This window comes from Panthera uncia, chromosome B4 (assembly GCF_023721935.1).
Source record: "Panthera uncia isolate 11264 chromosome B4, Puncia_PCG_1.0, whole genome shotgun sequence".
Classification (NCBI taxonomy): Eukaryota; Metazoa; Chordata; class Mammalia; order Carnivora; family Felidae; genus Panthera; species Panthera uncia.
The window spans coordinates 67,039,862-67,064,876 of NC_064809.1; the positions used below are offsets into that span (position 1 = coordinate 67,039,862).

The 25,015-nt window shown below is 38.4% G+C and overlaps 1 protein-coding gene across 1 annotated transcript in view; it reads left to right on the forward strand.

Moving 5' to 3' along the window:
* The first annotated feature begins 2,914 nt into the window (after positions 1-2,914).
* The window catches only part of LOC125918968 (PDZ domain-containing RING finger protein 4), a 139,896-nt gene continuing 117,795 nt past the window's right edge, over positions 2,915-25,015 (forward strand). The window contains exon 1 of the mRNA XM_049625297.1: positions 2,915-2,983. Within this exon, the coding sequence (XP_049481254.1) occupies positions 2,915-2,983 (69 nt within the window). The remainder of the gene's footprint in view (positions 2,984-25,015) is intronic.

The window sequence follows — 25,015 nt, forward strand, 5'->3', positions numbered from 1 at the left end:
ATAATAAGAAGTATATTTTGCAATATATACGCAACAAATGTTTTTGATGAATTTTTTTTGCACAGATACTTGGAAAGGTGATCGTCTATTCTCTGCGTATTTTTAAGCTATAACATCCCATATTATTACCACCCAAGAAGATAGTATTTAATCCATTTGTATTTTTAAAACATTGTTCGGATTAACTCATTTGCCCCTATGTACTTCTGACTTTATATTCTAACACAAAATTTTGCGGTGCAGTCATTGGAAAACCTAAAGCTTCACATGCTAATGAAATTCAGGGAACTTTGGAATTATGAATTCCCTTTTTCTTCAATTCTGTGGAATGATCCCATTAATAGCAGAAGATGGAATCCTTCCAGAGTCTATGGGCCACGGGCAGCACGTGATAAATGATTAAAGAAGCTACCTCTGCTTCCTGAAATAGAAACAATAGAACAGGGGCACCAGTAATGAATAAAGCAAATGGCCAGGAGAAATGGCTGAATGAATAACTTCAATTTGAAATGACTGACTTCACTGGAATGCTCATTCTTTACTTTCTGGTGACTGAGAAAATATTTTTTAGACTTATAATTGTTTCTCTTTTCTTTGAAAGTGAACTACAAAGTATTGTGAGAAGAAAGCTGCAACAAGCAACGGTAGCTTTAATAATTAGCTTTCCTACTTAGCTTTCAAAACCTGTCTCATGAAGAAGTTTTATAAGTAGAAAAAGCAAACACTTTCACTGATGAATAGGTGAACCATCCTTGCCTTACTGCATTCTAATTCCTTTTAAAGCACAGAATTTAAGCATCTGAATATCATTTAACTCTTTCACAGTTGAGCAATACAGAATCCTCCAAAGAAATAGGCAGTGCTCACTTTAAGGATGTGAACTGCAGCGGAAGAACACTTCCTTGGAAGTAGTGATAGAGGCTCAGAGAAAAGTAGCATTTTTTAAAGCATCAAATATATATTTTTTACCGCTGCACCTAAGGAAGATGGCTTCTGCTTGTTGCCCCCCAGTGATGCCCGTAACGGTCCTTTGAGATACCTCCTTGAAAACATTCTTTCTGTAACGGGATCAACATAATTATTATCTGCTACAAGTGGTTTCTAATTTTCAGGAGTCCTGGTCAACTTTGTTCGTATGCAGTGTTCCCAATTATGACACCACGTTCATGTAGGTCTCTCAGCTTGGCTTCCATCCAGGCTGTTAGGTGAAATTAGGCCCAGAAAATCGGATTATTACATCCCAAGGGAAAGGACTGATAAGCAGCAGATGATTGCTCATCTCCTTGCTACTTGCTGGTGTTGAGGTGTTACTAGTTGCAAAGCCAATTTGTTAACAATTAGTACTCATTAGAATCATTTCCTGTTATCGATTCTAAACATTTGACAAAGCGCTTTTAGGAAATTGGACCCCAAAAAGTAGCTACACATAAGTGACGAGCAATTAAAAATCTTCAGGATCCAATGTAATTCCAAACCAGAGTCATCAGTTTCCAAGTAATTATTTTTGCTTTGGAACCCACCTGCTATCCTGTCCAGTTCAAAGATGTGCTGGAACAAGGACATACTTCTTAATTAGCAGAGGTTGTGGGTGAGTCAGAATAGGAACAAAAGGAATTTTCTTTTATTATCCGCTTTAGCTGTTTCTAGTATATCTTTAAGGGACAAAAATTGCCAGCTTGCAATACAATCTATGTATTTGTGAGAGTGTGAAATTAAATGCATTACTTCTATTATCTAAACATCCAAGCTTAGTTTTTAAAAGTCTGTGTTCACCTTTGTACATTATGAACTCTAAATATAGAATCATAAATGGAGTCATTGTGCATTACATTACAATTTAAATATTGCCAGTGTCAGCTTTCTGAAATATTATATATGACTTTAATAAAATTAGCATAAATACCATATGCATTTGAATTTTTTTTCTTAGAAAAGGCATTGTATTCATCTGATTTTTAAATATAGACTCACATGCTTTATAGTGCTACAAATTCATATTAAATAGATATGCCTTTATTACCTAATTAAAATATTTATTATCTGTACAAGTATTATCTCTTAATACTTGCTTAAATGTTCTTTACTTAGACTAAGAAAATATGCCATATTTCCTCTGTGGTAGGTAATGGTCTTTACACTTTTTTTTTTTTTTTTTGGTAGGATCAGAATTAAAACTGAATGTTAGCCCCCATCTTCTGTTCCTTTGCCACATCACTCCCTAAATTTTCCTTTGCTTCTGTGTTTATTTTGTAAATGTAAATAATTGCTCCTCTTCATCCTCCCCTAGACTTACTAAGTGCTGAAAATATTTCTCCTCATTGTTGCAAAACGTAGAGATGTGAACTAAGTGTATTTCTGTTTCTGAATTTCTTATTCCCATATTAAAACCTTACATCAACAGAGAAATTAAGTGTATGTTCTTTTTTGAAATGCCCTATGCTCATCCCTGTATCCTTAATAAACAGAGATGGTATTGACACAAGTGAATTTTGTTTAACCACACTACATTTGCTTCTTAATTAGTGAATATTCATCTGTCATCAGCAGCAGCTATGACACCCCTCCCTGCTAACATGTTCTGTCATAAATAATCAATGAGGCACTATTAATATTCATGAGCTGGAATCTGTGTAGTCATGTGCACTGATGCAGAGACAGGGGGAGTGTTGCCATGAACTGACTGGAAACTCTGTGTGTGTATCCGCGAGTGCGAGATACTTAGGGAAAGCGAAGAGCATGCTGCTGCGCACCACCCTGGCTTGTGCTTCCTGCTAACAGCGGTTTGTCTGTGTTTCTGGGCTGAAGTGACTGATGAAAAACAGTAGTCAAGTCTGGAGGGTGATTCCCTTTCAGTTCACTTGCCTTTCAGTTCTGGGGAAATTAGAAGATTTGCTCTCTGTCTCTGCTTCTTAGAATGGGCTGCAATTTGTGCACTTTTCAGAAAAGAGAGGAACACTACAAACTGCTGTATGAAGTTTCCCAGGTGAGTGCAGGGTCTGAGACCAGCAACTGAACAAGCCAGGCTTTGTGTTTGTCTGAAAGATGGTAAATGAATTGTGGCTAGCTTTATTTTTTCCTTTCAGTAGATTTCAGGATTGAGGGCAGACTTGCTCGTTGGGGGCTTTTTATTTTGGTTTTGGGTAGCAGTTTTCAGCTTCCTTGCCACTCCCCCTTCAGATGACTTCCTGTGGGATTCTTTTTAACATTTTTTTTTGTGTCTACTGCCAAGATGTCAGTCAAGTAAAAGGAGTAACACTGAGATCCAAGATGTCAGTCAAGTATAAGGAGTAACACTGTAATATTTTGAGACACTTCTTTCATTTTGAAATAGTGTTGACATTTGAAAATCAAATGTATCATTGGTACATTAATATTGGGATTTAATAGGTCTATGATCTCAGTTATTTTGAATAGACAGGAAAAGTTTCTTGCAAAATCTTGTTAGCCAGAGGAATTATTTGGTAATTAGGAATTTTTGCTTTGGTTTAAGAGGAATACCTGGTGTTATATGAGGGAAAAAAAAAAAAAAAAAATATATATATATATATATATATATATATATATATGCGCCTTGGCTTAAAAAAGAGATAAAGGGATTTTCTTATCATCTGTTCTTAGATCCTTTTTGTGTGTTTTTGTATGTTTTGTACTAGAAATTAATTTCTAGAGCTTATTACAGTATCTGTTTGTGGTCTTAGGGAAAGTGTGTAAATTCAATTGTCCTTTAGTGTATATCTGAGGGCTTTTCAGAATAAAATAAAAACTACATCCCTAGCCTTCATAGTTTTCACAGAATTCCATTAATTCACCATTTTATCTAAACAGGTTTCCCTGGGGTGTCTGCTCAAGTCCAAATTTGTTGTTTGGCAAAATAAAGTTTATTCCTTCCTTCTCCCGGTTTGTCCCAGATGTGACACAACACTACTTTTGTTTTTAGACAGTATTGCTGATGAAAGACAACGTTTGGGATGTTGGTGGTCTGTGGGCACAGCAGTAGCCCAGTGCCCACTGCCTACTCGTTCCCTCAGATTTCCCCCTGACGTGATTCATTTCACAGTGGGCTAATTACAAAGTGGATTTGCTACACATGAAACAGCCTGCTCAGTTGCAATGTTAATGCACATTTTCATGGTAATGTGATCAGAGGCTCATTAGCCAGTTTCCAAAATGATCCTCTGCATTAATTAAATATAAAAATGACTCCTTTATCACCATAGAGAGGAAAAAGAAGATTAACATTGTTAATTACACTAGGGGCAATACCTTTTGCTTAATTTTTTTTTTTTTTTACTACAAACTTGCAAGGATGGGCTAAAATAATGTTCATTTCCTAGATAAGCTCTCATCCACTTTGCCTCATGAAAACAGTCTCTAGGTGGAACACTTTCCTTTAGTTTGGTTTGTTGGAGTTTGAGTTCTAGTGTTGATTTTCTTTGGGTGGTGGGAGAGCAGGGGAGTGGATTAATCAATCTGTTTTTTTCTCTGAATTACTAAATTGATATAAAAGTATAATATGGAGGAAGTGGTAGGTGTCATCCTCCCTGATTATAGCTAGGTTAAGCTGTTTGCATTCTGCTAAGAAATCAAGCAGGATTGCTGCATCCAGGAAGGGACTACTGTGTTTGTTGAGGAGCAAGAGTCTTTGTTGTGGATTTTTAAAATGCTTGTCTGTGAGTTTTGTCTTTAAGTGCTTCCTCAATCTTGAGAAAAATGGATAAGCCATACTCTTTAATGCCTCCACCTATACTTCGCTATATAATTATTTTATTTCTCTACCCGAGTTGTAGTACTTACGATCTTTAATAAAGGAGGTGAAAAATGAAGTATTAGCTTCCATTTAACTGGCTTTTATTAGATAAGTTAAAACCCCAGCTTAAAGGTCTTGCATGCGTTTTCCAAGGGGAGCCCTCCTACAGTTTGTCCCCAGCTTTGCGTTCTATTTTATTGAGTTAATGGAATAGATAAGATATCAAAGGAAACCAGTGATAGGCTCATATAATACACTGGAGCCCGTGTGGTGCTGCAAACTAGTTTCTATTTTTATTTGGAGGAGAGGCAGCTCAGAGCACACATCAAAGTGAGCGTGTTCTTAACCAGGTGTTCAGGGGGGCACATAGCTGCCCGCATAAGAGAGGGTACTATTTACAAGAGTGACTTGAGATTGGAAGCCAGAGTATTTCTTACTGGTATATTAAAATGAATGAACTCACACAAACATTAACACCGGATTCTCCAAATCATATGTATTTATAGACTTTGTAATTCTCAGATCGCTTACCTTTTTGTTTCTTTTGTTACTATCTCTTAAAAGCTAAGACAAATTAAGGTTGCCAGGAGATGCGGAAATTTAAGATTAGTGGTAAATACTAAACACATGGCCATGAGCAAAATATTTATGTCTCTGTAATGGAATCATTATGATATTGGACTTTTCACATTTTCTTTCTGTATTTAGCGATCTGATAAGATGGGCCAGTTTTCAGGTGTATAACTTCAGTAAACAAAAGCAAATGTGCCCACTGAAGAGTCTAGGGAAACAGAATGATGTGCTTAGGTGTGAAATGAGGTCAAGTTTAGATTTCGTTGATATTTTTTGTTCTTATAGAGAAGCTAAGACTTTCAATTGGCAGAAGAGAGGGAGTGTCATTTCAAGAAAATTATTTTCAGCTGGGGCTGGGCCAATCAGGCTCTAGTATGAACACAGATGGGAAGAATCTAGGATTTGGGTAGATCCAGTAATCACACGCAGCAATTTCCATGCATCTTTATACATCTATTAACTTTTATATGTGCCTGGGACATCGTTGTTATCTGCAGTGACTTATTTTTTTTTCAAAATAGGTTATTTATTAACCTCTTAAGAATTAATAAATGAGTAATTTGAACAGTGCCCTTCTAGGGACATGAACCAAATTGCCTCTTCCATATTAATCTGATCAAATAGCCCTCCTGGACCAAGAGAGCTTCAACAGCTTGTCAGTCATTTCTGAGCTAATGACAGATTTATCTCTGAGTGAGATTGTAGGATAATACCTAAATCTATTGACTTCTTAGTTTGATTTTTCATACATAAATCCAATGTAACTTTTTGAGTGATTAAATAATAGAAATTATCAATGGGGTGTTAATTGGCATTGAATAACATGTTCCAAATGTGGGCAAATATTTAAAAGCTCATACTGTTAACATGGAACTGTTTATAGGATTTCGTTAAGGTCTTTTAATGTGATATGCGAGATTCTTCTCTTACTCACTTGCCAAATTAGAGAAAGTAAATTGCCTTCAATCTCCGGAAAACCACAAGTAGATACTGTTGCATGACACAGACTTGATTTATTCATTTGACTGTTTTGGCACAGCTCGAAGGTCTCCCCCACAGCCTGCATCCATGAATTAGCAACATGTGCTGAAACATAAGCTGCATTGAAAGTAACAACAATATTGACAGCCAGTGATAGTGACCGTTTACTACTAAGTACCGAGCTAAGCACTTTTTTCCTAAGCAGTGTTTTACTTAATCTTCACAAAAACCCAATAAGGAGTTTTAGGATTGCTTCTCATAATTTTAAAATATGTTAAAGTGTCCTTTACCCTATATTGAGTTTCTTAAATCTCATTTACTCTAATTACTGTCCTGTATCCCTCAGAAATGTATTTTGTCACATGTTATGTAAACACAACTCATAATGTCTTCACCTGTTTGCCCAGACTTCATCCCATCCCCACATTCCTTACCACCAGGGAAGGACTCACTGCCATTGCTATCAATAAAACACAAAAACACTGAATTAAAATGGCACTTCTGTTTTCTTCATGCACACAGTGACTCTGGTCATTTTACTTCTGCACATTCCCCAGCGTCAATTCAAGCCTTCCCATAATCACGCTTTCTTTTATTAACTCTCTCTAATATTGTGGTAAGAACTTTCCAACTTAGAATTTGTCAGGAATGCTAGTCGACCCTGATGGCTATTACTGGAATATTTCTAGGAAGCACCAATGACTCCCAGTTCCTATAAAATAAGGTAAAACTTCTCCTATTCCAATATATTCAAGGACCTCTCGAGCCCATCCCAGGTTCTTTCCCATCTTTCTCTCCTTCCCATAATTCAATTTATAAACCCTCCAGACCAGTCTTTTTGCTTTTTTCATTAAATCGTCTTTCCAGCTCAGATCCTTACAACTTAATGCTTTCTCTTCAGCTTCAGCTTCAATGGAACTCTCCCTATCTCCACTCTTTCCTTCCATCACTAGCTGTACAGACCCTGATTCTTTGACTCAAATATTTTGAGTCAAGAGTTTTTTGCAATTCGTTGTTTTTTTTTTATTATTTTTTTAATGTTTATTTTTTACAGAGAGAGAGACGACATGAGTGGGAAAGGGGCAGAGAGAGAGGGAGACACAGAATCTGAAGCAGGCTCCAGGCTCTGAGCTGTCAGCACAGAGCCCAACACAGGGCTCAAACTCACGGACCGTGAGATCATGACCTGAGCCGAAGTCAGACGCTCAACCGACTGAGCTACCCAGGAGCCCTGCAATTCATTGATTTTTTTAAGATGTGTATCCTACCACATTGGAACTCTTGTAACATTTTACTTTTTTAGGGTTCCTTTTTCATGTTCATCCATCTAATATTATAGTCAGTAATTTGTGACTGGACTGTGAGTTCCTTGAAGGCGGCTCAGGTGCTCGTCTGTCCTTTGACCTCCACCTGCCAACAGATGCTCACTGAGGGCTGCCTCCCTATCTTGCATATCCACAGCCTCTTTAGAGTAAACCACCCCACCCATAGCTCCTGGTGAAGGACCACATCACTCTGCCTTCCTCTCTATCCCATGCTTCACAGCTAATTAAACCAGGGCCAATCACCTGGTGCGTGAAGTGGAAAGTTCCATGAGGTCGTTTCGGTCTCAAGAATATGTACAAGACAATGTACTGGTCTCAAAAACAAGCATTAGTAATGGGATGAGGATGCAAAGCGTTGCAGAGAGAGGAGGCTGGAAGCAAGTTGGGGAGCTTGGAGGTCTGTGAGGCTCAGATCTACAAGAGAATTGGAAACAAGTGAAAATAAAGCACGTGGGTCATGGCAAAGCGAAGCATAAAGAATAAATAGGTCCTCAGAGTGGCCTCATTTTTCTAGTTCTAGTACAATCCTATAATAAATCCACATTTAATATATTTGAGTGAGGTGTTTGTTCCTTACAATCAGAAGAACAAATGAGGACACATCACCATAATGTCTTGCTTTTGTCACTGACCCAGCATGTGTCTTCAACTCTAGACAAGCGGTTCAGTTCCATAAACTTCCAGTAAACTCTGATTGCCTGATATGTGCCAAGTTCTGATCTTTGTCATGGAATGCAAAGACAAATGTGACAGTCCTTGCTTTTGAGAAACGTACACTCTGTAGCAAAGACACAAGAGCAGAGAACTTTTGTATGATGCTATAAGTGAGGCCCTGAGTGAGCAGAGATATCACCAGACTGCTGTAGGAGTGCAAAGGTGCTCAACATGCTGGGGCTTGCGGAGTTGGGGAGGAAAAAGGAACCCAACACCCCAAAAGATGGAAGGGCAAAGAAGGTGATGATATGTGCGAATGGACTTGGAGTAGGAGACCTGCATTCTGTGTTACTCATGTCTAAAGCCAAAGGCAGGCTCCCAGGACAAGACCAAACCATAGGGAGTATCCCGTATCCTGATTTTCTGTGTGTGTGTTTGTCCTTGTTTTTAAAGGAGAGATCCCTCTGATGATAGGTAAGCGTGTGGACCTGGTTGTGGTGTGTGTCTGGGGGCAGCTGAGCTGGAGTTCAGGATGGTGTTCTCCAGCAAGACTCCAAGGGATGCCAAGGTGGGGAGCTGTTGCAGAGGTGGGTTAGTGGTAGAAAGAATGTAAAAGGGAGAGAGGAATTGAGGCCAATGAGGAGGTAAGTTCAGTAAGTTTCTGCCTTGTGAGACTGGGTAGACGTAGCAAAATTTACCAAGAGAAGAGAGTCATGGGGAAGAGAGAGAAGGGATGGCTGTTACATTCATTTATGGGCTATCTGACAATGTCAGGCAGGCAGTGAATGTGCAGAATGAAAATTTGCCACATGTGTATGTGTTGGATAAGATCACCCAGAAAGATGTAAACAAACGAGGAGAAAAACTAAAAAGTGAGGACGGCTGTGAGCCAAGGACATCATAGTAAGACACAGGAAAGAAGAGAAGGAGAACAAGTGAAATTGTCACAGAGGGAGAAGGAGGCAGGTCAGAAAGCTGAGGGAGAAGCCAAGAGGGGAGAGTTTTAAAAAGGAGTGGCTGCCATGCTCACACACACTAGAGTGTGTGAGAACCTCAACGTCTTTGAATTTGAAAATTCATCGTGAGCTACCCAGGTCCCTCTTCAGGAAGGACTTGTCACCCCAGCTACTGAGAGTGATGTCAGTGAAGCACACCAGCCGTCAGCCCCTCCAGGGACTGTCTTCGCTGCAGAGGTTCCTCACCCAAGGTTATTACCCTCCCAGGCGGCCCCCATCCCCTGACAGGCTGGTGCAAGTGTATAGCACCTGACCATTTCAGCCTAGGCTGGGTTGGTCCCAGAGACAATTCCTGCTCTGGAGCTCCCTGGAGCTGTGTCTGAGTCTGCATACCGGTTCAGTTCTTCTGAACCCTTCTTCAGTTCAGCCCAGTCCTGCTGCCTGCTTTAGCAAACTCCTTAGCAAACATCTGGCACACTAACTCTATCTCAGAATCGGCTTACTGGAGAACCTAACCTGGACAGACGCCAGTGATGATGATTACAGAGCATTGCAGGACAGCAATGTGGACAAAACCCAGTAAGCAGTGGGTTCAAACAAGGGTTGCACTGTACCCTCAAGAAGTTGCTCTGAGATTAGGCAGATGATCGAAAATGGAGTTACCGCTAACATTAGAGCACAGATTTTCTTAGCCTTTTTAGAAATGTATAAAATTACTTAAAATTGTGAATGTTAAAAGTGAAAGTCATCTTTACTTTTCCTTTTAAAAGTATGGTCAGTTGATTTCACATATTGAGCCATGCTATTCAGATAGTGGTGATAATATAGTGATTAGGAAATAAAACATGTACAGTGAGCTAGAATCTCCCTTTTCCAAGACTTTTGAAGAAAACCTTAGATTGTTTTTGATATGCAAAAGGCCCAATATAAAAGTAAATATTTTTAATGATTAAAATTAATTTAGGTAGTTTTGATAAGGAAGTGCCTTTCCCTACTTGAAGGATCAGAATATCACATGTTGTATTGAAATATCAACACCTAATTTCTTTATATTCTCACTACTTATTGAACTGATCTAGACCTAGGGAAAGGTCAACCATCTCTAATTGCATCTTTCTATTTAGATGAAATGCTGTAGGAAAACATTTTCACTGATTCTGTATTACATGCAAGGGCACATGTTGCTGAAAACTTAGCTAATAGACATGCTGAAATGTTTAACTCTTCAACGCAATTTGCTGGTTAAGTAGGATAATCGGATGAGCAAATCCTTTAATTTCAATTTTTGTTGAAAATATTTCTAAAATATGTGATCTTATTTACATAATTACTTAACATATGCACATCTGTTACTCATTTCCAATGATGGTAGACAGTAACAAACGAGCCACATATCTTTAGCAAACAGTGGTTCCTGAACTTTACTAGAGGAACTGTTCCTGAAGATTGATAGTGAAAAATCCTTCTGCAACAACCAATCACTGTCCAGTACATTCATTTTGTATAAGTGGATTTTTATATATTGAATTTTTACAAGTCATTTTTAGTAGGTATTCAATTAATCTGATTAAGTTATTAAGAAAAGCCCAAAAATTAAATCACTAGGTAGTTGAGAAGAGGCTCTGAATTATGGTTCTGTGCAGGATCCCTATCTTGGAAACATTGATGATTCTTGGAGAAAAGGTGAGCAGGATGCCCAGAACAGGATCTGCCTCAAATACCTAGTCTTTCGTAGACACTGTTTCCTCCATCATTCGTTCTAGGGCTTGCGCTATAAGAATTTTAGGTGTTACTGGGGGCGCCTGGGTGGCGCAGTCGGTTAAGCGTCCGACTTCAGCCAGGTCACGATCTCGCGGTCCGTGAGTTCGAGCCCCGCATCAGGCTCTGGGCTGATGGCTCTGGGCTGATGGCTCGGAGCCTGGAGCCTGTTTCCGATTCTTTGTCTCCCTCTCTCTGCCCCTCCCCTGTTCATGCTCTGTCTCTCTCTGTCCCAAAAATAAATAAAAAACGTTGAAAAAAAAAATTAAAAAAAAAAAAAAAAAAAAAGAATTTTAGGTGTTACTCTTAATAAATGTCTTCCAGTGGTTCATGAGGATTTAGGTACCACTGGGTGGTAATTTTGTCTTCAGATTTAGAATCCTAGATAATTCAAGTGCAGCTGTGATTTTCATATTTAAATGCAACATTTTCAGAGTCATCGATATAACCTGCCCCGTCTCCGTCTCCCTTCCAGCTGTATTCATATCTTCTTTCTTACTTCGATCAATCTCAATGTGGAATAACAGCTTTAAAAGGGTTATTATGAAAAGTTCATTGTTTCCTTCAACAAAAAGCTTGAAAGGTAGCAGCCCCATATTCTCCTGTGTTTCAGCATATAACATCTAATTGCTAATTTGTGCCATTCTGTAACAAGCTGTAAATCTTGCTTTATGGTTGTTTGGGTCCTAGTGAAGCGTTCCCCCCAACACACTCTTCTGCTTTATGTAGCTTTTTAGAAATACCGTAGAATTTTTTTTTTAAGAAACTTTCTCTCATCTCAGTGGAAATTAGATTTTTCTGAACTAACCTCTCACTTCCAAGCCTCTTAAGCATCTGTTTCAGGTAACTTTATTAAACAAAACAACTCTTTCAAGGGTAGTATGTGAACAAAGAGAATTTCTAAAATACTTAGTGTGGTTTTAAAAATAATAAGTCTACAGATGAAAGACCACTGTTGTAATCAGTGATAGTAATTTTTCCTATAATTGAATCATGGTAGGATTCAGATACTAATATTTTTTTTAAAGTAAAGGAAAGTTTGGGAAAGAATATCTCTCATTGAATAACCACAAATAATTACTCTGTACCTACTTTGTGCTCAAAGCACGAATATTAGAAAACAAATGCGGAAATGCATGACCTTAACACAGTGGACATTGCAGAAGAAGGATGGTTCTGTAAGGTACTTACCCCTAGGTAAGGATAACCTACGGGTCTTCACGAAACAGCTTAACAAAGGTTCTTATTTCAAATGACCTAGGCTAGCAAAGTTCATTTTTCAATTCAGCATAATTATCATATATCCATTCAGTCAAAGTTAGTGTGTTAAGGATGTACTGTAAAAGCAAAGTCATAGAATATGACTAATAGGACATATTGGTGGGGGCCATGGGGCAGGGGGGGAGGGGAAGAGTAGCCTGACTAACCAGGATATGGGATGAGGATAATTGAGTGTCTTGATCTCCAAGCAAAAATGAGTGAACTTGGTTCCATCATCACTGCAGGACATTACACACCCTAAAGATACAAGCCAATAGAGTCTCTGAATCAACTTAAATAATAGAATATGTGTAAATACTGTTTGCTTGGCACTTTATTTAAAAGAACACAGCCACGATTTTACTTGGAGTATGGAATTCACCTCCCCCCCCAAAACAAACAAACAAACAAACAAAAACGAAGAGCAGAAACAGACCCACAAATACAGAGAACAAACTGCTGGTTGCCAGAGGGGAGGGGTGGGGGATGGGCAGAATGGGTGAAAGGGAGAGGGAGATACAGGCTTCCAGTTGTGGAATGAATAAGGCGCCATGATAAAAGGTATGGTATAGGGAGTATAGTCAAAAGTATTGTAATAGTGTTGCATGGTCGCTACACTTGCAGTGAGCATAGCATGAAGTGGAGACTTGTGAAATCACTATGCTGTCTACTTGAAATGAATGGAACGCTGCATGTGTGAACTATACCTGAATAAAAACAAGTTCATATATAACATCACAGTTGTTTGCAGATATCTAGAAATATTGTTGACCCTCAATGTGACTTAGAAATTTGAGTAATTCTTAAGACTTGCTATTTAAACTATTAATTTAAAAGCTCACATGTAATTTTTAAATATTTTAAAAAACATCTCATTGTAATCAGAAAAAGCACAGCCATGTTGAGTTGATGCACAGTGGACAGATGTTGCCACTCATTCCCTAAGTATGTTTCCTTAGTGACTCATATTTATAATGTTTGAAGTTGGTTTTGCCTTTGCAATTGAATCTTAGTGTTAAGACAACATGAAAAATAGCGAAAATGTTTTACTCTGTTGGCACATGGGGTGTTACTGTTCGATGGGTGTATGCTAAATACCAAGCACAATGTGGTAAATAGGAGAGGCGCTGTGCATAGACACAAGAACATAGGCTTTGGAATCAAGGAATAACAGCACTTACTTCCTCTCTGAGTTAGTAGTTACATAACCTCCTTGAACCTTTGTTAAATTGATTAGTGTCAACCTCGAAGTGTGCTGTTGAGGATTAAATGAGATCATATATTCAAAGGGCATAACCTGTTACATGGAGGCCATAAATGGTAACTTCTGAGATTATGATCTCATTTCAGTCCAACAATAACCTTGTGAAATATATAACATCGTCCCCATTTTACAAATGAGAAAACTGAAGCACAAAGTAATGAAGTGACAAATTCATACTGTCAGCAAGTGGAATACATGGAATTCAAATCAGGATCTGCCTAATGCCAAAGTCCATGTTCATTTTATTATAAGTATCAAATATCTCTCCCTTTGAGCTTTCTATATTTATCCACTAAACTGATCCATAACTACCAAGCACCTCACACAGAGTAGTCTCACAATAAATATCTGATAAAAGAAGAAGGAAGAAGTGGAAGAGAGAGAAGAAAGGAAGAAGAAAGAAAGGGAAATAATAGATACTATTTATATTTCACTTTGTAAGGGTCTCCAGAGATGGTCTTTTTATTATAAGGAGGAGAAACAAGCCCTCTTTACTTCTTCTTTCCCCACTTAAATCTAATTATCTCACCTATGAGAGCCCATCAGTATGGGAAAGTGGCTTTTCACTCCACTTTTGAGAGCTTGAAAGTCTTGCCCCATTTTTCCGTAAATCTGTGCCTGTCATGAAAGATCTTTGTCAATCCGCTTTCTCTTCATACTCGCCTAACAGTCCAAATTTTAGCCAAATGAAAGTATAATTTCTAATATGAAAACAATGTGGTTTTTTTCCCATCTCTTTGCCTTTCCACACAATGTCCTTTTTGCCTAGAGCACTTTTCACATCCCCATACACATGTAAAAACCTTAATCCCTTGTGACTCCAGTCAAGGTTTGCTCTCTGGGATGTCCTCTATGAACCCAAGATAAGGTAAGTCAGTCTTCATAATGCTCTCATTTAATGGTGCTTCACAATTTGAAATAAGGTCAAATGCTTCTGGGTGTATATTTAGTTTTTCTGCATCTCCATATTCTACCATATCCTGCAGTGCCTGGTTCAGAGCAGGTATTTAATGCAAATTGAGTCAAGGAAGAAGAAAATAAGCTGGGAGTGAGGGGACTTGGGAGGGGGGCATAGCTACAACTGCATTCACAAAACAAATCTCAATTTATTGTTGCCTCCATTATTCATTGAGTTCTCTTTGAAAACAAGATAATTCAAGAGACTACATGTTCCTTATTTTGATTTTGAAGATGTCATCTATTTTAAGGTATTGTTAATTGCAAGGCTCATCATCAAATTTATGAACAGCTGGGGGCAAGGCAGGGTTGACAAGCTACCACCCTTAATATGCATATGCAAGCTGCATCCCAGATTCAGAAATAAGATATTGGAGAAAACTTTGTACCTGGTTATTGCTTTTCTCAAAGCAAGCACTCTTGGCCCTTCCTACACCCCTACTGTGCTCCCATTCCGTGATTCCTCCTCCCAACTGAAGATTTTATCACCCAAGTAGACCCAGTATATGAGGTTCTTATCTCGAAGTCTCCAGTCATGATGGATAATGACAGAATTTTCATTTCTCAACTGTCAAGCCAGCCTATAAACCTAACTGTTGTTGCTTCCTAGAATTTCCCCATCATTCTTTAGCTCACTAAGTTGTAGCCCTCCTCAAAGCTGTCTGGGAAGTCGGTTCCCATCTTCCCAGAATCCCTGAACTTGATTGAGTAGGCCCCCCCTCTTTTTGTCTTCCCAGGGTACCCAGTGCTTACCTCTGTCAGAACATGTACTGAATAATATTATTTTTTAGTTTACTTGCTTATGATTTTCACTGGTCTCTGAATCTCTCTGGTATGCAAAAACCCCATCTTCGGGGCGCCTGGGTGGCGCAGTCGGTTAAGCGTCCGACTTCAGCCAGGTCACGATCTCGCGGTCTGTGAGTTCGAGCCCCGCGTCGGGCTCTGGGCTGATGGCTCGGAGCCTGGAGCCTGTTTCCGATTCTGTGTCTCCCTCTCTCTCTGCCCCTCCCCCGTTCATGCTCTGTCTCTCTCTGTCCCAAAAATAAATAAAAAATGTTGAAAAAAAAATTAAAAAAAAAAAAACAAAAAAAAAACCATCTTCAATCTAACCCAGAGCCTATATAGGTGTTTCTTGAATAAAAGTTGAATCGCTAAATGCTAAGTGAATTCTGTGTCCAGGGAAATATTCGGAAGGCTACATAAAAGCTGAGTAAGGTGGACTCTCTGCCCTCAGGATGTTTACTGTCCAACAGGCTTCAGTAATACACTTATTTGCAAATAGCTATACTGTGAGGAGCAGTGTTAGTGGAGAGAGTGGCATGAAATATCACGAGATGTCATAGTGATAATAATCTTCTGCAACAGAGGAAAATTAAAGTATTTAAAATAGAGTGTTTTATATACATTATAGAAAGCAAAACAGTGTTATGTGTGTGATCAAATGAATTGGTTATTGATTGAGTAACTGTCATGTTTTCTTAATTTTCTGCCTTCTATGTTGTAAAACTGAATTAGCTATTTTATGTAAAAATGGCTGAACACATACTTATTTTTATTTTACATGATTTATATCCATCATCGAAATAGTAAAGTATGGCAAAATTGTTAAATTATGCATTTTACATATGTTCCTTCTTAGTATAAAAAGAATTCAAGGTGATGATTATAAGATATACTGGAAAATGCCTGAATTTCCCCTGATGATGATGTCTTTGGGTTTCATAACTACTGTAACACTAAAATGAAAATTTCTCAAAGTGCAGATAATCCCAATTAACGTCATATAAAGCAAAGAGTAGTCTAAGAAAAACATAAAAATAAAAACATAAAAAGCATTTTTACAACTTTCATCTCTAAATAAAACCTAGTCCATTCAATAATATACTAAAAATATTTTTCAAATAATTCATAAAACATTTATACTCATTATTTGTCATTACTTACAAAAAGTATGATGTTCTTTGAGCCATGAGGAATATAATGAGAGTAAAGATACCCCCCACCACCATATACCCAGTATCAGTGAAGCTTTCCAAGGAACTATCTAACTCAGTGACCCACAGAAAATTTGAGACAGAAAACTCAGAGAGGGTAGAAGTTAAGTTTTTGAATATCAAAAAGTTCTTTTTAAACAAAGAGTGATTTCTTATTCCCATAAAAATTAGTTTTGAACCATGAAAGAAATGCCCAGGCATATTCTGTGTCAGACTAGAAACTTATCCAGGTTCTAGGGTAATCTGAAGAGGGAGGCAGGAAGTGAGGATATTTTTACCATCTTGCTTATGATGGCCATTTAAAACTTATCTATAAGCTGGTGTCTCTCTACCTGAGGGTCAATTATTCAACCTTCAAGAATTTGTAAAAATTAAGTAAAAAATTTGAAAGCTTTTCAGAATTGCACCCTATTGTATTTAGTGCAGTTAGTAGAATTGAGAGAAAGGGAGACAGTGACAGTTTCCATTCAATATAGTCCTCTTTTGCAGGATGTGAAATTTAGACTAAAATGTCTTAGAAAGATCTCCTGAATTGGTGTAGACTAGATGGCTTAAATTAGTCTTTTCCATTTCCACCTTTTGAAATATAATGTCACCGGTAAGTACCAGTAACCTCATCAAATGTATAAAAATTCCAGATTCATTTGTATAATGTTGAGATACACAGTAGATGATTCACAGATATATTTAAGTGGAGTCTGTGGCTATCAATTCACTTTCAGGTTTGTGGGATCCATTTGGATGTGAACCATTCTAAAAAGTTTTAAAACTACATTAAATATTAATATAAAGAAGTGGCCTTACACATATTTTATATTGTCACTCCAGGCTCTTGAAAGCAAAGTAACGAGGTTCTAGACTTCAGGAAGATGAAATTGTGGTTTCATAACTGATTAAAAACAATAGTGATAAAAGCATTTAAAGCAAAGGCTATAGATAAATAGCCTCACCAGCAATTTCCACGTAAGATCACGTTCATGAAATGATCTTCTTGATGGATTATCATTTTCTGACTGAGTCATTGACACCTTGTCTGTGACTGATGGACATGGCCTGTTGGTGTCATTGAATGCATCCGACAACAATATTATCAATGTGCTAATGATGGGTCCCTAGGGCTCTCCTCTTCCTCCCACCGTAAATACCTGGTTCTCACCTTGCTCAACAACCAGAAAATCATTTGAAAACTAGCCTCTCACTTTGAAGTTTGCTTTGATGGCTTTGAAGTATTCACAGCTTTCCAGCCAGTATTATCTGTGTTTCATAGATCACAGAAAATCCTGAGAGGAAAAAAAAAAACACTTATTAATTTGAGATGTCCAATCTTCTGTTGATATTTTTCAAATAGGTTTAGTTTCCTTTTTTAATATCCTGTTATAAATTATTGCTTTTAGGAGGTGCATAAGAAACAAACAGCCAACAGGACCTTAGGGGGCTATCTACTTACATTTTATTAATAATATCATAGTATTCATAAGTGGGGACCAATGGGTGGTCATATGATGCCAAAGGTTGCCTTGAATTCCACCAAAAGGAAACCGTCAAGACAAACAAATGGTACCTCAGCCCCTGAATCTGTTAATACAGTTTGACTAGTTGCTGGATTACATGAGGATATAGAGGCCCACTGGAAGCAAACTACATTTAAATTATTAAGTGTAATATGTTCTAAATTTTAAGTTATCCAAAAAAACCCATCTTTTTATGCCAGTCTAACAAAGTAATAGTATGTGACTTACCGTTTGTGGACCTGAATATCCGTAGTCCTCTCCTTCAGCCCAGTGTTTAAATTATCTTAATTCTCTGCAAAGAAAAACAGCTCTTTGGTCATATATATTGTCTTAGGTTATGTGGCCTGGGAAAGAGGTTCTGAGAGAGAGATTTGCATGTGAGATTCTGGGAGTTAGTTGTCTTGGGATCAACACCTGTGTGGAAGTGAAGGCAGAGGAAAAGTAGGCTGTGATAGTTTCAACAGAGATCAGAGCTGATCACAGGGAGAGCCGGGAGGCTGGGATGGCCCTTCGGAGTTGTGCTGGAGTGAGGCAAAACAGTCATGCCTTCTTTGTACTCCTGCGGTGGTCTCTGTCTTTGGACATGGGGGGCAAGTGTAGTTTTTGCACAAGATGAACTGCCTTTGGCTGAGGGCAGTTCCCAGAGCAGGACAAAACTGCGAGCATGGCTGCAGACCCGGTGTCACCAAGGGGCTGGGAGAGTGAGTGCCCCGGTCTTGAAGGGGCGTTACAGCAAGCCTCCACTGCATACACCAATTCATCTTGTGATATGTGGACATAATTTCTAGGCTACACTAAAACTCTGTCTTCAAAGGAATTTTAATCACTTTTAAGACAAGGTCAGGTTCCTTAAGCTTAGATTGTTCTCTTTATGCACTTTGTTGCTAGATTAAATCATTTTCTGGAATTAAGAGTGTCATTGAAACATATTTTGAGGATGTGACTTTGAAAGTCTGACCTATAGAAATGTGATAAATTGTGTCTGGAGATTGATTTTGCTGAGTGCTAATATCAAATCATGTAGCAACATAGTTTCAATTACTAAATATTGTCCAGGCCATATTGTTGAACTCTGTGCTGCCACGGTCACCTCATCAGGATGTTTTCTGTCCTGTGACTAGTGGCTTCAAATGTACTCATCCATCTTCTTGTCCCATTACATTTCGTGTGACTGATGTTCTGTACCCATTAAAATTGATGGAAAAGAACGAAGAGAAGAAAAATGTGCCCTTCAATTGATTACTTCTCTGAAAGAGCAAATGAGAATTCTCTAGTACCAACAAGAGATTTAGAGTAGTGGGTTTCCCCCATTTATTAAGTGTTTTAATTAGCTAGGTTTACTAAACAGAGTCTCCTATTTATAAGAGCCCATTATTCAGCATGCTTTAAAATGCGACCTCCTTCCGAAATGTTTGATCTTTATAAGATGAACTTAATAGTCAAAAAATCATTTATAGTCAGGAGTTATTTTGGTGAATTCTCAGTACTAGAATCAATTAGGTCAGATGCCTTCCATGTCAGTTTTTTTTTTCCTTCTAATAAGCTATCATAATGGCTTATTTTGTGTTCTGTGATAGCCAATAATTAAATTGATCATTTTTGTAAACTGAAGCCAAAACCATAGTGATTTTGGAAGGCCCAATCTTTTTAGGTTTTTCTTGGATCTATTGAATGTTATCTTGGTGTTCAACAAATTGCAGAACAGCAAAATATTTCTGCAGTGCTCACAAAACATTTGTTTAATTACAATATTTAATGTGCAGAGATGGGGAAACCTGCCCATTAGCAGCTACCAGGCTTTGGCCTCTATACCTCATTCCCCATCATGTTCCTATGTTTGAGTTGGAGGAAATGGTGTAGACTTACTTCTTAAGAGGCAGCAGACTTTCACATTCTTTAAATAAAATTACAAGTGAAATAAATTTGTTGACCAAATAATACGAAACAAATTATGCTAGAAGTCCCTTGAGAGACTCTTACTGCCCACAGATCTAGGGAGTAATTTGGGAGCGATGGTCCTATTAGAGATAGTAAAGTGGAAAAACATTCTTCCATATTGACCTTGGTCACAAGACTGGCAGGAGCAATTCCAGGACTTTGACCATAGGATATATCTGTGAACAGCTGTCACGTTGGATGTGGCCTCGCTGCTCTACATCTTTAACAATGTTAATTATCATGTGCTATGCAGATAGTTGGACCAACTGTGGAGCAAATGGAGCTAATCAGGACTGCAGTCACATCCTTCCATTTATGTAAACAATGCTCTTGACAAACAATAGAAATTTCTATGTTGATGGAAGTGTTCTATATCTGTGTTGTTGAGAACAGTAGCCACTAGTCACGTGGGTATTAAGTGGTTAAAATGTGGCTAGTGCAACTGAGGAAATGAATTTCTGATTTTACTAATTTTACCTAATTTAAGTTTCAGTAGTCCCCTGTAGCTAGTGGTTACTGTGTTAGATAGTACAGGTCTAGAAATTCCTAAAGAATCATACCCATTTTTATTCTATGCTAGCATTTGTTATATCCTTCTGTGGATTTCTCTTGAAGGAGGTATTTTGTTAAAATATGAAATACTTCTTTAAGAACTAAAATAAAATATAAGTTCAGAAAACAAGCTTGAAAAAATATCAATTGCATGGAATCATTTACAAAGAGGAGTCTTAGAAACTAGAACATGCAAGGAACCCCTTTACATAAAAGTATTCTGTAAATACTCTTGACAGTAAATTTCACAGAAAAAAACAACAACAACAACGGTTCTGCCATTTTGTAACTTACAGATCTTGAAAGCCTGAAATCTGGGTCACTATACTGTAGCAGTGGGAATAAAGAATGGATTCATTTTCATCCAAATACAAAAGAATTGCATTTCTAGACCTCAAAAAAACTGTAATCAGTTGGGGCATTCCAAGAGAAACAGTTCCTTTTCAAATGTAACAGCAAAAATAAATAAAATAATAAAATGATGTTAATAACAGTATAATTAGGGAAGCGGTTTTTACTGAACTGCCTTTCACATTCTTCTCCAATCTTAGGATTCTGCCCATAAATAACAAATATTAATCTGAGAAATACTTATGAAGTGCTATTTCTTCAAAGCCCTTATTACTCCATTTAGGTTCTAATAATATTTCATTATTTTTCTATTTTTTTTTTGTTTATTTTTATTTTTACTTTTTTGAGATAGAGACAGAGCATGAGCAGGGGAGGGGCAGAGATAGAGGGAGACACAGAATCTGAAGCAGGCTCCAGGCTCTAAGCTGCCAGCACAGAGCCCGACACAGGGCTCAGACTCAGGAACTACAAGATCATGACCTGAGCCAAAGTCGGAACGTTTAAACAACTGAGTCACCCGGATGCCCCTCTAATAATATTTTCTATTGTGTGATTATTAATTTGTGTATATTCAGTATTTATCCCAATATATATGCAACTCAGACTCACCATTCAACAGTAAACCCATCTCCTTTGGATATAAACTGTGCTCTTTTTCACTGGTAAAGGGATCATAAGCCATTCATTCCCTTCCAATCCTAACTTGTGAGTCATCATCTTTTCATCTGTGCCCTTCATCCTGTTCTCCCAGCCATTACCTCCAAACTGTCAAATTCCGGATTTTTCCTCTGCAATATTTCTTTTACTTCCATCCCTTCTTTCCTTTGCTACCAATCTTCTGGATTCATTGAACCCATGTTTTCTTTCCACTCCTAGCCTACCCCTTGCTTCTGGTCACTCTACTTGAAGCCATCTTCCACCCTGCTGCCAGTACGTTGTCCTTCTGGCTCCTTTGCTACAAAGTCTCTAGTGACAGATTTCCCACTGTCTGCAGGACAAGGTCCACCACCTATCTTAGAAAATACTGAATCCTGGGGCGCCTGGGTGGCTCAGTCGGTTGAGCGTCCGACTTCAGCTCAGGTCACGATCTCGTGGTTCATGAGTTGGAGCCCCGCGTCAGGCTCTGGGCTGATGGCTCAGAGCCTGGAGCCTGCTTCCGATTCTGTGTCTCCCTCTCTCTCTGCCCCCCCCCCCCGTTCATGCTCTGTCTCTCTCTGTCTCAAAAAAAAAATAAATTTAAAAAAAAAAAAAAAAGAAAATACCGAATCCTTAAAGCTCTGCACATTCGCCTCAGTTGGAACAAGTCTCTTTCTTCCCTATGTTAGTTGACTGTATTCTTTTCAGGATTTTAGAGACTGCAAAACATTTTCAAAACCCCAACCCCCATGGTTTTTACTTTCCAAGAAATTCTGTGATATAAATAGGACAGGCAAAATTGGGTCCCCATTTTGTAAAAAAGGAAACCAGCTGAGGTTAGAGAGGTGAGAGAGAATAACCTGAGATTACATAGCCAGTAAGTGGCCAGTAAGCCAATTTCTGGATTCATTCCATATTAAAAAAACAAATGTTTCAGTAAATATAATACCCCCAGTGCCTAGAAGAGTGCCTGGCATAAGTGTAAAAAAACAAATGTTGATTGAGTGAATGAATGAGCGAATGAATGAATGAAGATACCTGGCTGAAGGCCTTTGAATATGATGACTCGTGTTTGGACTGGATTAACTAGACAGTGAGCAGACACTGGATCAGGTGAGCAGGAAGGGTGCAGATAAATTTGAGAGGACAATTAGGAAGGTGTACAGAAGGGAGGAGGTACGTGCTTCAGATAGTAGGACAGTAGGACAGTGGGACCCAAGGGAAAAGAAGAAAATGAGAAAAATTTTGGAGGTAAGAATTATTACTGGAAGGTATTATGCTGAGTGAAATAAGCCAGTCAGAGAGGGACAGATATCATGTTTTCACTCATATGTGGATTTTGAGAAACTTAACAGAAGACCATAGGGGAAGGAAAGGGAAGGGAGAAAAAATAGTTACAGAGAGAGAAAGAGGCAAACCACAAGAGACTTTTAAGTACAGAGAACAAACTGAGGGTGGATGGAGGAGTGGGTGAAAGGGGAAAATGGGTGATGGACATTTAGAAGGCACTTGTTGGGATGAGCACTGGGCGTTGTATGTAAGCCAACTTGATAATAAATTATGTTAAAAACACAAAGAATTATTACTTCTTGACACTAATTGACACTTCTTGAAGACCAAAGTTGAAGGCAGGATTGAACCTCCAGTCATGGTGTGTGGCCGAGGCTGGTGCCCATTCCAGAAAGTGATAAACCTGTAGGAGGAGTTGTTTCCCTTGAATACAGATGAGCCTTTATCTGTGCTGAGCCCTTTGACATTTGATTATACGATACATGGTCTCATTCTCTTTATTGGATCCGTGTCTAATTATTCACATGCAAGAATGTTGTTTTCCTTTATCTTTTAATTATCTGTTGTTCCCATGGCACCTAGTCCACTGCCAGGCAAAAGGTAGACCCTCCAAGTAGGGTGGAAATTGATTAATTTGAATATAATATAGACAGTATGTAATTGAATTATACTGCATCCTTTATGAAAAGTTTAACTTAGGCACAAGTTGTACAACTGCAGTTACTCTATTTTTCAGAAAAACAGCTCATCTCAAAAGTACTGGCTGCATTTTTCCCCAAATGCATTTTGCTACTAATGCTCTTAAAAGTAGAATAGAGGGGTGCCTGGGTGTCTCAGTCAGTTAAGCATCTGATTCTTGGTATAGGCTCAGGTCATGATCTCACAGTTATGTGAGATTGAGCTCATGCTATGAGCACAGATCCTGCTTGGGATTCTCTCTCTTCCTCTGTCTCTGCCCCTCCCCCACTCAGTCTGTCTCTGTCTCTCTCAAAAATAAATAAACTTTAAAAAAAAAAGTAGAAGTTTAATAAGCACCACACACTAACTTCTGCATAGAGGAAAAGTTGCTTGAATTTTGAAGACTTTTTTTTCCCAAATTTCGAGGGAATACTAAGTTAAATATTGAAACTTTCTCTAGCTTTATAACAAAAAAAACCTTTCAAGTCATGGGGCAATGGATAATCTCTTTCTCCCCCTGTTTTAAGTTACAATAAAATAAAATGGCTGGACTACTGTATATATTTGAATCATGTGATTATAACTACAACCCCTGGGGAACTCAGACTGTATCCTTCAATGCTTTTTTTCCTTGTACCAATATCAAAAGCATGGCCTATGGTCAAATGGAGGTCTTCTAAATAATTGGATGCATTAGTGACTTAATGGTAATGAGTAGGAAATTAACCTGGTGGTTGATAGTGACCACCCAATTAAATTCAACCCAGATTTTGAGTGCATTCTAGGTGTAAGACTGTTAATATAGTGGGCTCCAGAGGTAAATAAGACAGGAGGACCTGGACCCTCTGGGGGCTTCACATTCTTAAGATAAGTCCTTATAGTGAGACAAAATGCAACTGATGGCCAGGAAAAGGAGGGAAATTATAACTCTGGGTTCCACACCAAAACACAAAAACAAAACCTCATGTAGAACATGCCATTCATGCTGAACATTAAGCAACCAGATGGGGGTGCAGCATTCTGGCCATAAAGACAGTGAAAGGAAGGATCAGAATTTGGGGAATCTAAAGTGTGTGAGTCTGGTATAGGACTTTGGGGAGGGCAAGAGGAGTAAGTCACCAAAAAGTAAGACAGAAGCAGATTGTGGGAGATTATGGTGGCAGCCAGAAGAGAGTAAGTTTTCTTTTATATGTAGTTAGAAATGTTCATGGGGCACCTGGGTGTCTCAGTAAGTGAAGCGTGTGACTTCAGTTCAGGTCATGATCTCACTGCACATCTCACTGCGAGTTCAAGCCTCGTATCAAGCTCTGTACTAACAGCTAATAACCTGGAGCCTGCTTCAGATTCTGCGTCTCCCTCTCTCTCTCTCTCTGCCCCTCCCCTGCTCATGCTCTCACTCTCTCAAATAAACATTAAAAACAAACAAACCAAAAAAATCCACTTTCACATGAGTTTGGTTTTTTGAGAAAGGGGTGGCAAGATCAGATCTATGGCTGGTTAAATGAGTGAAAGTTACTATTAGCAAGGTAGTTGTGATATTTGCATTATTTTTAAGGAAGAGAACCATTTTTTTTCCCAAATATGAAATAG